At 48.9% G+C, this 13538-nt stretch overlaps 1 protein-coding gene across 3 annotated transcripts in view; it reads left to right on the forward strand.

Annotated features, from left to right (window-relative positions):
* The first annotated feature begins 1631 nt into the window (after positions 1 to 1631).
* Positions 1632 to 13538, forward strand: part of LOC139374597 (G protein-coupled receptor kinase 4) — a 67781-nt gene continuing 55874 nt past the window's right edge. For 2 of the 3 annotated variants that reach the window (XM_071115617.1, XM_071115619.1), the window contains exon 1: positions 1632 to 2032. In XM_071115617.1, coding sequence (XP_070971718.1) covers positions 1981 to 2032 — 52 coding nt within the window. In that variant the 5' untranslated portion in view covers positions 1632 to 1980. The remainder of the gene's footprint in view (positions 2033 to 13538) is intronic. The other variant, XM_071115618.1, reaches the window with a different exon arrangement.

Consider the following 13538-nt stretch of genomic DNA (forward strand, 5'->3'; position numbering starts at 1 on the left):
GTGTGTGAAGGGGAACTGTGACCCGTGTCAGTAGTAAAACGACCCCTCCTACTCACTCACTAGGATGCAAAGGGGAACTGTGACCTGTGTTAGTTGTAAAACGACCCCTCCTACTCACTCACTAGGATGCAAAGGGGAACTGTGACCTGTGTTAGTTGTAAAACGACCCCTCCTACTCACTCACTAAGATGCAAAGGGGAACTGTGACCTGTGTTAGTTGTAAAACGACCCCTCCTACTCACTCACTAGGATGCAAAGGGGAACTGTGACCTGTGTTAGTTGTAAAACGACCCCTCCTACTCACTCACTAAGATGCAAAGGGGAACTGTGACCTGTGTTAGTTGTAAAACGACCCCTCCTACTCACTCACTAGGATGCAAAGGGGAACTGTGACCTGTGTTAGTTGTAAAACGACCCCTCCTACTCACTCACTAAGATGCAAAGGGGAACTGTGACCTGTGTTAGTTGTAAAACGACCCCTCCTACTCACTCACTAGGATGCAAAGGGGGTGGTGACAGACAGAGAGAGAGAGTGAGGGAAGGGGCAGGGGCGTCGTGCACCCCAAACATCCGAGGGGGCACAAAGTACAGTACATGAGGATGGCTGGGGGTGGACCGAGTGGGGCTCCCCCCTCATCTAAAAGTTGGAGAATTTTTCATTTTTCAAACACCTTAAACCACCTTGTCTTGCAATCTAGAGCCATAATCATTATGCTTAATTCTTTGTAAAAAAAATATATATAATTTTTATGCACATCTAAGCATATGTCTTGAGCTGTCTACATTCTCCTGAATGGAAGTTATTTAAAAAAATATATATATATATATATATATATATATATATATATATATATATATATATATATGTGTGTGAAATATGCTTCTCTGCATCTCTGCTAAAATCTGGATAAAAGATTGAAAGGAATGTGAGTCTTATCAGTACATTTAGTTATTTCTGGCTTTTCTAAACCCTACCTACCTTGCCAGCAGGCATGCCAGCTCAGATAGTTAGACAAGATAGCTTCTCTATCTTGATTACACCTACACCTATACTGCTTGCTGTTTTTGGGGTTTAGGCTGGGTTTCTGTAAAGCACTTTGTGACATCGACTGATGTAAATAGGGCTTAATAAATACATTTAATTGATTGATTGATTGATAGATTGATAGCCTGAAATGTCTTTATGGTTGGGAAGATTGGGAACTGATCTGTGCTAGCTAAAGCCAACTTCATACAATTGCCTACAGATGTAGGATCTTAATTAGATCACCTTGTTGCAGGAGGACTTTTCCCTCAAAGCAATAAAGGTTAACCTTGTAATGTATTTAAGGTTTAAAAAACCTTCTGAAGTTTGTCACTTCCATTACGAAAAATGTATCAATCCCCACAAACAGTTTTTATGAATTATAATCCACATTTCCTATTGCTGCAGGATTATTTTCCTGCTGTAGCAAACTGGCTCAAATTAAAATCCTACATATGTAGGTGGCTAGTAGTATTACAGAGAAACAACAAAATACATACTTAATAAATAAAAAAATACAAGACAAATATGAGGGGGCAAGTGCCCCTGTGCCCCCTATGTGCATGACGCCTCTGGGGAGGGGAGGGAACGAACGAAGCTGAGAGCCGAGCAGGAAGGAAAATTAATGAAGGCAGGAGAGGCTTTGAATGCTAACAAGCGTTATAGCTTTAACTACAATAGTAGCCGCCGTTGTTTAGCCTAAAAGGTGAAGAGTTTTTGTTGTTGTTGTGCTGACATCAAACGATGGAGTCGGCGAACTAGTAGCCAACCACGATTGCAAAAGCCCAACACCTGGTAACCCGCCGAACTTGGAGAGCAAGCGAAGGCTATGCGCCAGCTGCAGAATTCACCATCATCATCATCATCGGTGCCGCTACCTTCATCTTTTTCAGTTGAAGTGAAATGTATTGCCTAGTCTGTATGGGAGACGGATCTTACACTTACTGACCATTACCATGGAGATAGAGAATATAGTCGCCAACACGGTACTTCTGAAGGCGAGAGAAGGTAAGACATAGACATAGTACTGAAACGACGACATGACATGGTTAACGTACTGGGGGGTTGGGGGGTGGGGGGGGGACATGTCGAGAGGGAGAAAGGGGGTATAATCATAACAAAGCAAGGCTGTTTTTTTGGGGGGGGGGGGGGCTATCGCTTGGATTGTGTTCTACACAGATCTCTCTTCTCTCTCTAGATCTATTTCTCTCCCTACGCAGTGGTTTTCCCATCGTATTGACTGGCTCACTATAAGGGGGAACATATAGCTTTGTGTTAAATTGTAGCCTACCTACTTGTTAATCATTGTAACTCTAGTCACATAATATACAGCAAATATCCAGGCCTGATCGATACAACGATCGGGTTGAGTTTCGCAGCGTCGATAATAAACGATGATCGATTAGACTATATCACTGTTTGATATTGGGATTCGTGTTTCTAATGACTTATCTGAACGGAAAATGTTGATTATGGCGGTAGGCTACTGTAGTAGTAGTAGCAACATATCATTGGATAGGTTGATATGACCGTAGGATCGTAGCACCAGCGGATCGTGTTGGTAGTATAGGCTACACGGTGTTGAAATATCCTGTAGCAGCCTGTTTCCAATTCCATCGCCTGATAGAACAGGCGTATCGACTTGATACGTTAGCGATATTTAACATTTGGCTTTCGCTGGATCTTATGCCCGCTTGGCGGTTCAAATGTGTGTCACATTATTTGACGCAGATATATTAAAGCCACTGCATTGCCACCCTGCCAAAGAGAAGGGGACCCGCTCCGTGTGTGTTTCCCCTAGACGGAGACCGGGGAGCTCTGGGTCTTTCTCGGGCCTGGGTAAAGCGGACGCGGCCAACCCGCACACAGTGTACCCCCGTGTGTGTGCCGTTGACGTGGGGAAGGGGCACAACTCAAGCCGCAGGCCTGAGGACTACGGCGAAACATATCGGACTAATAACACAAGTGGTCGATGGGATGCCGTTCTGTCTGGCTGTCTTTTTTTGTCGTCAGATTTGATTGAAGAGAGAAAATAAGATATGTGTGTTTATCCCAGTGGACCCCGGCTAAATACAACTCTGTAACTTGAAACCAGTTTCAATGCGTTAAAACACATTCTATTTATTATGTTCCCCTCTAATTAGGGACTGATTTTAGACCTGGGCCACCAGGTGGGTGAAATTAATGATCAGGTAGAACAGAACCAGCAGACCCCGGGTTATCCGAAGTCGGTTCACGTTTTTTTTTTGTGCCCTAACATTACACAGCGGATTCAAATAGTTAACTAACCATCCAGCTTTGATACTTTGAATCAGCTGTAGTAGCGTTAGAGCAACAACAACGTGCACGGACGTTGGGAAACGCTCTCGTCGGGTAAGAGTTGAATATCCCCTGGTTGTAGAGGATATGGTTATAAGATGGACAGAGAGGATGTCGTTACTTTGTTGTCAGGACAGCGGTGAGGGGAGAAGGAACTAAAGCTACATTGTATCTTCTGTTGGGGGGGAGAGATGTGTTACATTTAATAAATATGGTTTCTTATCACGTGTGCGGCATGGTTTGATAATTGTCAACGGCAGATGTTCATAGACAGAAGTGCAACAATGTAACACAACATTTGGACAGCTGACGTCAGAATGTGGTACAAGACTAATCATCTTTGATTTGACCAATGAACGTGTGTGTGTGTGTGTGTGTGTGTGTGTGTAGCTTCCTGGGATGTATGTTTATCAAAATACACTGAATTATATTAAGTTTACGCTCTGCATGCCGGAATACTGAACATTCGCGCTATGTTTATGTAACAGTATAACTTTAGACCGTCCCCTCGCCCATACCCGGGCGCAAACCAGGGACCCTCTGCACACATCAACAACAGTTGCATCGTTAACCCGTCGCTCCACAAAACCCGTGGCCCTTGCAGAGAAAGGGGAACCACTACTTCAAGGTCTCAGAGCAAGTGACGTCACCGATTGAAACGCTATTTTAGCGCGAACCACCGCTAACTAAGCTAGCCGTTTCACATCCGTTACATTTACCTAGTCAACGTCAGTACACAATCCACAATCAACGTCAGCATCTGAAGTCAAATAGGTCGAACGGTAAGATCTTGTTGCGTTCACACACAGGCCCTGCAAAAACACAGGTCTATTGTAATGTAGCCTCCTTTTACGCTCCTGTGAATTGGCCTAATGTGGATAGAGCTAAATTGAAATGTTTTTAATTAACAGAAGAAATATGAAAACGCATACACATGGTAGCAGTAGAAAGGGAACGCTTTAGAGATTATAGGAACATTTATTAGAGCAAAGTTTAGTACACCAACAGTTCACCTGATACAAGACTGAATTCAAACGTCACACTGTTGATTTAATGTGCATTTACTGTACATTTGGTGCATTTGTTGATAACGAAATATGAAAGTACTCTGGGTACATTCAGTAACCTAATAATATTCCTGGAAAATGGGGGGGGTAGGTGCAACATAAAAACAAAACAATGGGAAAAGGGGGGATTCCTAGTCAGTGGTACAACTGACATGTGTCTTCCACATTTAACCCCGACCAATCAGAGAGGAGGGCTGCCGTAATCAACATCCACGTGAGTGAGAGGACTAACTGGTGTCTCCAAGTGGCTTAACACACCTCTCCAGACTGTGGGTTTCAGTGAGAGGACTAACTGGTGTCTCCAAGTGGCCCCACACCTCTCCAGACTGTGGGTTTCAGTGAGAGGACTAACTGGTGTCTCCAAGTGGCCCCATAGTGTGCACAGTCCCTAAGCAATTTCAATGCACTTTTATGTTCAACTATAAGGTCATTTTTTGGAGCTCTCCTAGCTGTGCCGTTCAGAAACTAGAGTTGGCACCCTGGTCGTCGTTTCATTAGGAACACAACCCTGCATCTCCGCCATCACACAATTACTGTTGTTTACTCAATACAAAAACAAAACAGACCCATTTTATAAATCATATTCTGGGTCAGGTGGGCCTGATTTTTGAACGCATGTTCTCTAGCCAACATGACAAGCTAAGTTATTAAATACAATCTTACAATGTTGGGGCGGCAGGGTAGCCTAGTGGTTAGAGTGTATAGGTGGCAGGGTAGCCTAGTGGTTAGAGTGTAGAGGTGGCAGGGTAGCCTAGTGGTTAGAGTGTAGAGGCGGCAGGGTAGCCTAGTGGTTAGAGTGTAGAGGCGGCAGGGTAGCCTAGTGGTTAGAGTGTAGAGGTGGCAGGGTAGCCTAGTGGTTAGAGTGTAGAGGTGGCAGGGTAGCCTAGTGGTTAGAGTGTAGAGGTGGCAGGGTAGCCTAGTGGTTAGAGTGTAGAGGTGGCAGGGTAGCCTAGTGGTTAGAGTGTAGAGGCGGCAGGGTAGCCTAGTGGTTAGAGTGTAGAGGCGGCAGGGTAGCCTAGTGGTTAGAGTGTAGAGGTGGCAGGGTAGCCTAGTGGTTAGAGCGTTGGACTAGTAACCGGAAGGTTGCAAGTTCGAATCCCCGAGCTGACAAGGTACAAACCTGTCGTTCTGCCCCTGAACAGGCAGTTAACCCACCGTTCCTAGGCCGTCATTGAAAATAAGAATTTGTTCTTAACTGACTTGCCTAGTAAAATAAAACAAATAAATGTTAGGCTTTCACAAGAAACAAATTGTCATTTGTTTGTATAGAAAGGAGTCATGAATTCACTTTTTGACATGGCAAGTTCATTATTACTTACATTCTCTCTCTCTCTCTCTCTCTCTGTCTATATATATATATATATATAGACACCCCTTCAAATGAGTAGATTCAGCTATTTCAGCCACACCCATTGCCGACAATGTAAAAAAAATATTCCCTATATAGTGCACTACTTTAGACCAGGGACCCTGCTCTATAAAGGGGATAGGGTGCCATTTTTAGGACGCTGGCGAGTCAGTCGACCACATTGGTTCTCTCACAAGGTGTCAGGGGTGTGGCCCTCGTCCGTCGGGTGGGCCGTGACAGTTTCAACAATAACAACCCACACCGTCAAGGGGAAGTGGTTTCAGGGCTGTTGAGATGTTCTCAGCTTTGAGGTGATGGGTTATTTCCCATATGGTGCTAGGCTTGGGGCCTTTATCCAGATTGTCATACTGACCTTTTGCCATACTGGGGGATGTTGGGTAATATTGCCACTGTTTGTAAATTAAAGCCCTGCTCTGCCTTCACAGCTTTATCAACAAGGCAGGTCCTACAGGCCCTGGTTTTGTCTCATCTGAACTACAGCACAGGCTCAGAACAGGGCAGCGCGGCTGGCTCGGAACAGGGCAGCGCGGCTGGCTCGGAACAGGGCAGCGCGGCTGGCTCGGAACAGGGCAGCGCGGCTGGCTCGGAACAGGGCAGCGCGGCTGGCTCAGAGCAGGGCAGCGCGGCTGGCTCAGAGCAGGGCAGCACGGCTGGCTCAGAGCAGGGCAGCACGGCTGGCTCAGAACAGGGCAGCGCGGCTGGCTCGGAAAAAAAGTACACGGAGAACTAACATTAATGACATTCATGTCAATCTCCTGGCTCACAGTGGAAGAGAGATTGACTTCATCACTGCTTGTTTTTGTAAGCAAACATGTGTTGACATGTTGAATGCATTGAGTCGTCTGTTTAAACGACTAGCACACAGCTCAGACACCCATACCCCCACAAGACATGCCACCAGAGGTCTCTTCCCAGTCCCCAAGTCCAGAACAGACTATAGGAGGTGCACAGTCCTACATAGAGCCATGACTACATGGAACTCTATTCCACAGTCCTACATAGAGCCATGACTACATGGAACTCTATTCCACAGTACTACATAGAGTCATGACTACATGGAACTCTATTCCACAGTCCTACATAGAGCCATGACTACATGGAACTCTATTCCACAGTACTACATAGAGCCATGACTACATGGAACTCTATTCCACAGTCCTACATAGAGCCATGACTACATGGAACGCGCATAGTGCTTGGAGGAGGAACGCAGTCTACACATGCGCGCATAGTGCTTGGAGGAGGGGGAGGGGTAGTGCTTGGAGAGGGGCCTGTGTCAGAGCTTGGAGGAGGGGGAGGGGTAGTGCCTGGAGAGGGGTCTGGGTAGTGCTTGGAGAGGGGTCTGGGTAGTGCTTGGAGGGGGAGAGGGGTCTGGGTAGTGCTTGGAGAGGGGTCTGGGTAGTGCTTGGAGAGGGGTCTGGGTAGTGCTTGGAGAGGGGTCTGGGTAGTGCTTGGAGGGGGAGAGGGGTCTGGGTAGTGCTTGGAGAGGTGTCTGGGTAGTGCTTGGAGAGGGGTCTGGGTCAGTGCTTGGAGGGGTAGAGGGGTCTGGGTCAGTGCTTGGAGGGGGAGAGGTGTCTGGGTAATGCTTGGAGAGGGGTCTGGATAGTGCTTGGAGGAGGGGGAGGGGTAGTGCTTGGAGGGGGAGAGGGGTCTGGGTAGTGCTTGGAGAGGTGTCTGGGTAGTGCTTGGAGGGGGAGAGGGGTCTGGGTCGTGCTTGGAGAGGGGTCTGGGTAGTGCTTGGAGGAGGGGGAGGGGTTGTGCTTGGAGGAGAGGGAGGGGTAGTGCTTTGAGGGGGAGAGGTAGTACTTGGAGATGTCGGTGTGTCTGCACAGCTGAGTGATGTTGGAAAACACTTCACATCTCAAAATATTTTTTTCTTGCATTTAAAATAAATACATTATTAGGCCTGTATCTGGATCGGAAAAACCACGACTGCACCCCACTATTCCCCTCCTATCGGGCCTGGTCAAAAGTAATGCACTACATAGGGACTAGAGTCATTTGGGACACAGTCAGGCCATTTAAACAAAGTACAGTATAATAACAGCATGCCAGATGGGTAATTTTACAAATAGACTCTAAAACATTTAATAAGCCAGCTGGCAGAGCCAACCTTGTTCAACCAATGTTCACACAATGTTAAAATATGCCCATTTAGGCCTAGTCAGCCTAGACGCTAACCTAGCTGCATAGCCTAGCTGCTAATGCTACATACGCATCGCATGTGGTTGGCGCTAGCGGTAGCCGCTAACGCTACACACGCAACAGATGTGGTTGGAGCTAGTGGTAGCCGCTAATGCTAAATACACAACAGATGTGGTTGGAGCTAGCGGTAGCCGCTAACGCTACATACGCAACACATGCGTCACAGTTCCCAAGTCATAGCCAATTTTGTGGGTCTAATAACTGTAGGAAGGGAACCACATGAAGGGAGCCGTCACAAAGCAGTGTGTTTTACAGACGTCATTCACAGGAAACACCCTACTGTACACACTCACACACACACATTGAGAACAAGTGTTAGCCAGTCTAAGACTGCAAGGCTCACCAGGCTACCTGCCTCCTCTAACCACTAGGCTACCTGCCTCCTCTAACCACCAGGCTACCTGCCTCCTCTAACCACCAGGCTACCTGCCTCCTCTAACCACCAGGCTACCTGCCTCCTCTAACCACCAGGCTACCTGCCTCCTCTAACCACCAGGCTACCTGCCTCCTCTAACCACCAGGCTACCTGCCTCCTCTAACCACCAGGCTACCTGCCTCCTCTAACCACCAGGCTACCTGCCTCCTCTAACCACTAGGCTACCTGCCTCCTCTAACCACCAGGCTACCTGCCTCCTCTAACCACCAGGCTACCTGCCTCCTCTAACCACTAGGCTACCTGCCTCCTCTAACCACTAGGCTACCTGCCTCCTCTAACCACTAGGCTACCTGCCTCCTCTAACCACTAGGCTACCTGCCTTCTCTAACCACTAGGCTACCTGCCTCCTCTAACCACTAGGCTACCTGCCTCCTCTAACCACTAGGCTACCTGCCTCCTCTAACCACCAGGCTACCAGCCTCCTCTAACCACCAAGCTACCTGCCTCCTCTAACCACCAGGCTACCTGCCTCCTCTAACCACCAGGCTACCTGCCTCCTCTAACCACCAGGCTACCTGCCTCCTCTAACCACCAGGCTACCTGCCTCCTCTAACCACCAGGCTACCTGCCTCCTCTAACCACTAGGCTACCTGCCTTCTCTAACCACTAGGCTACCTGCCTCCTCTAACCACCAGGCTACCAGCCTCCTCTAACCACTAGGCTACCTGCCTCCTCTAACCACTAGGCTACCTGCCTCCTCTAACCACCAGGCTACCTGCCTCCTCTAACCACTAGACTACCTGCCTCCTCTAACCACCAGGCTACCTGCCTCCTCTAACCACTAGGCTACCTGCCATCCCATAATGGAGTCATTACATACGTGGGATTAAGAAAAAGTCACTATTCCTGTTGTGTACAGTAGTTAGTAAAGCTCTCAGATCGTTGCTTAGTGACGACCACAGTGTTACGTAGCAACATGCTAATGAAATGTTGCCTCACAAGTTACTGGTTTTATTACACAGTTTAATGTTAAATGTTATTGAGAATGCTAACGGGGAGAAAACATGTTGTGACAGTGTGTGACAGTGTGTGTGACAGTGTGTGACAGTGTGTGACAGTGTGTGACAGTGTGTGTGTGACTGTGTGTGTGACAGTGTGTGTGACAGTGTGTGTGTGACATGGTTTCAGAAGGTGTGTGTGTGTGACAGTGTGTGTGTGACAGTGTGTGTGTGACAGTGTGTGTGTGACATGGTTCAGAAGGTGTGTGTGTGTGACAGTGTGTGTGTGTGACAGTGTGTGTGTGAGACAGTGTGTGAGACAGTGTGTGTGACACGGTTCAGAAGGGCTGTGTGTGACAGTGTGTGATATGGTTTCAGAAGGTGTGTGTGTGGCTGTATGTAGATGAGTTGGGTCTCTGATAGGAAGTGAACCCGTCAGACTAAACAGATTCTCTCCCATCCTCCGCTTTCTCTTTCTGTCTCTATTCTGTCACCTTCCCTCTCGCTCTCCTCTCTCTCTCCTTCCCTCTGTCTCTCTCCTCTCTCTCTCCTTCCCCCTCTCTCTGTCTCTCTCCTCTCTCTCTCCTTCCCTCTCTCTCTCTCCTTCCCTCTCTCTCTCTCCTTCCCTCCCTCCCTCCCTCCCCACTCTCTCTCCTTCCCTCCCTCCGTCCCCACTCTCTCTTTTCTCCCTTTCCCTGCCTGTCTGTCTGTCTGTCTGTCTGTCTGTCTGTCTGTCTGTCTGTCTGTCTGTCTGTCTGTCTGTCTGTCTCTAGTAGACTGATCAGACCTGTATTCCTCTCTAAGCAGGAAGTCTATCCAGGCAGCTTGCAGTTACAGCGGAATTTGTTTACAATGTGTGTGCGGGCGTGCATGCATGTTTGTGTGTTTGTGTGTGACGTTTAAACAACATTGGCATCGTTAACATTTACACATGTTCTTTTCCGTGTTTTAACCTAACTAGACGCTGGTTGGGGAACGTTGTCATTTGACGTAAAAAGAGGCAAACTTTAGGGAATAGAAGGTGTGTGTGTGATTACCAAGACATGTGAGCATGGCTCTTTCTGCTGGCCCGCTCCTCTCTCTCTCCTTGGCTGGCCCGCTCCTCTCTCTCTCTCCCCGGCTGGCCCGCTCCTCTCTCTCTCCCCGGCTGGCCCGCTCCTCTCTCTCTCCCCGGCTGGCCCGCTCCTCTCTCTCTCTCTCTCTCTCTCTCTCTCCCCGGCTGGCCCGCTCCTCTCTCTCTCTCTCTCTCCCTGGCTGGCCCGCTCCTCTCTCTCTCTCTCTCTCCCCGGCTGGTCCGCTCCTCTCTCTCTCTCTCTCTCCCCGGCTGGTCCGCTCCTCTCTCTCTCTCTCCCTGGCTGGTCCGCTCCTCTCTCTCTCTCTCCCTGGCTGGCCCGCTCCTCTCTCTCTCTCTCTCCCTGGCTGGCCCGCTCCTCTCTCTCCCTGGCTGGCCCGCTCCTCTCTCTCCCTCTTTCCCTGGCTGGCCCGCTCCTCTCTCTCTCTCTCTCCCTGGCTGGCCCGCTCCTCTTTCTCTCTCTCTCTCTCTCTCTCTCTCTCTCTCTCTCTCTCTCTCTCTCTCTCTCTCCCTGGCTGGCCCGCTCCTCTCTCTCTCTCTCTCTCCCTGGCTGGCCCGCTCCTCTCTCTCTCTCTCTCTCCCTGGCTGGCCCGCTCCTCTCTCTCTCTCTCTCTCCCTGGCTGGCCCGCTCCTCTCTCTCTCTCTCTCTCCCTGGCTGGCCCGCTCCTCTCTCTCTCTCTCTCTCCCTGGCTGGCCCGCTCCCCCCTCTCTCTCTCTCTCCCTGGCTGGCCCGCTCCTCTCTCTCTCTCTCTCCCTGGCTGGCCCGCTCCTCTCTCTCTCTCTCTCCCTGGCTGGCCCTCTCCTCCCTCTCTCTCTCTCCCTGGCTGGCCCGCTCCTCTCTCTCTCTCTCTCCCTGGCTGGCCCGCTCCTCCCTCTTCTCTTTACTCTGTCTATAGAATATCATAGCCTCTGTTTTAATGAAGTTGAGACATTGCAAGACAAGGAATTGCGAGATACCGCATTCTGTTGTGAAATACAGCTTGTGATCTATACTGATAGATAGACCTAGTGCACGGTTCTGTCTGTCTGTCTGGTGACTGACCTGCCTATACTGATAGATAGACCTAGTGCACGGTTCTGTCTGTCTGGTGTCTGACCTGTCTATACTGATAGATAGACCTAGTGCACGGTTCTGTCTGTCTGTCTGGTGACTGACCTGCCTATACTGATAGATAGACCTAGTGCATGGTTCTGTCTGGTGACTGACCTGACTATACTGATAGATAGACCTAGTGCACGGTTCTGTCTGTCTGTCTGGTGACTGACCTGCCTATACTGATAGATAGACCTAGTGCACGGTTCTGTCTGTCTGGTGTCTGACCGGCCTATACTGATAGATAGACCTAGTGCACGGTTCTGACTGTCTGGTGTCTGACCTGCCTATACTGATAGATAGACCTAGTGCACGGTTCTGACTGTCTGGTGACTGACCTGTCTATATTGATAGATAGACCTAGTGCACGGTTCTGACTGTCTGGTGTCTGACCTGCCTATACTGATAGATAGACCTAGTGCACGGTTCTGACTGTCTGGTGTCTGACCTGCCTATACTGATAGATAGACCTAGTGCACGGTTCTGACTGTCTGTCTGGTTGCTGACCTGCCTATACTGATAGATAGACCTAGTGCACGGTTCTGTCTGTCTGTCTGGTGACTGACCTGTCTATACTGATAGATAGACCTAGTGCACGGTTCTGTCTGTCTGTCTGGTGACTGACCTGTCTATACTGATAGATAGACCTAGTGCACGGTTCTGTCTGTCTGTCTGGTGTCTGACCTGACTATACTGATAGATAGACCTAGTGCACGGTTCTGTCTGTCTGTCTGGTGACTGACCTGCCTATACTGATAGATAGACCTAGTGCACGGTTCTGTCTGTCTGTCTGTCTGGTGACTGACCTGCCTATACTGATAGATAGACCTAGTGCATGGTTCTGTCTGTCTGGTGTCTGACCTGTCTATACTGATAGATAGACCTAGTGCACGGTTCTGTCTGTCTGGTGACTGACCTGCCTATACTGATAGATAGACCTAGTGCACGGTTCTGTCTGTCTGGTGTCTGACCTGCCTATACTGATAGATAGACCTAGTGCACGGTTCTGACTGTCTGTCTGGTGACTGACCTGCCTATACTGATAGATAGACCTAGTGCACGGTTCTGACGGTCTGTCTGGTGGCTGACCTGTCTATACTGATAGATAGACCTAGTGCACGGTTCTGTCTGTCTGTCTGGTGACTGACCTGTCTATACTGATAGATAGACCTAGTGCACGGTTCTGTCTGTCTGTCTGGTGTCTGACCTGACTATACTGATAGATAGACCTAGTGCACGGTTCTGTCTGTCTGTCTGGTGACTGACCTGCCTATACTGATAGATAGACCTAGTGCACGGTTCTGTCTGTCTGTCTGTCTGGTGACTGACCTGCCTATACTGATAGATAGACCTAGTGCACGGTTCTGTCTGTCTGGTGTCTGACCTGTCTATACTGATAGATAGACCTAGTGCACGGTTCTGTCTGTCTGGTGACTGACCTGCCTATACTGATAGATAGACCTAGTGCACGGTTCTGTCTGTCTGGTGTCTGACCTGCCTATACTGATAGATAGACCTAGTGCACGGTTCTGACTGTCTGTCTGGTGACTGACCTGCCTATACTGATAGATAGACCTAGTGCACGGTTCTGACGGTCTGTCTGGTGGCTGACCTGTCTATACTGATAGATAGACCTAGTGCACGGTTCTGTCTGTCTGGTGGCTGACCTGCCTATACTGATAGATAGACCTAGTGCACGGTTCTGACTGTCTGTCTGGTGACTGACCTGCCTATATTGTCCCCCCCCCCCCTCCCCTCCCCTCCCCTCCCCCTCTCCGTCCCTCGCTACGAAATATGCTTGTGTCTTGTGTTCTCAGAAGTACGCCAACTAATCAGTCGACTCCGTTCCAACAACACTGAATCTTAGCAGTCAATTCTTAGCTGAATCGAATCTTGCCCCCCGTCAGAAATGGGAGTCGACACTGTGAGTCAATGTGCAAGGAGTGGAGGAATCAATTATTTTGGGAGTCGACTCTGTGAGTCAATGTGCAAGGAGTGGAGGAATCAATTATTTT

Source organism: Oncorhynchus clarkii, chromosome 19 (assembly GCF_045791955.1).
Source record: "Oncorhynchus clarkii lewisi isolate Uvic-CL-2024 chromosome 19, UVic_Ocla_1.0, whole genome shotgun sequence".
NCBI lineage: Eukaryota > Metazoa > Chordata > Actinopteri > Salmoniformes > Salmonidae > Oncorhynchus > Oncorhynchus clarkii.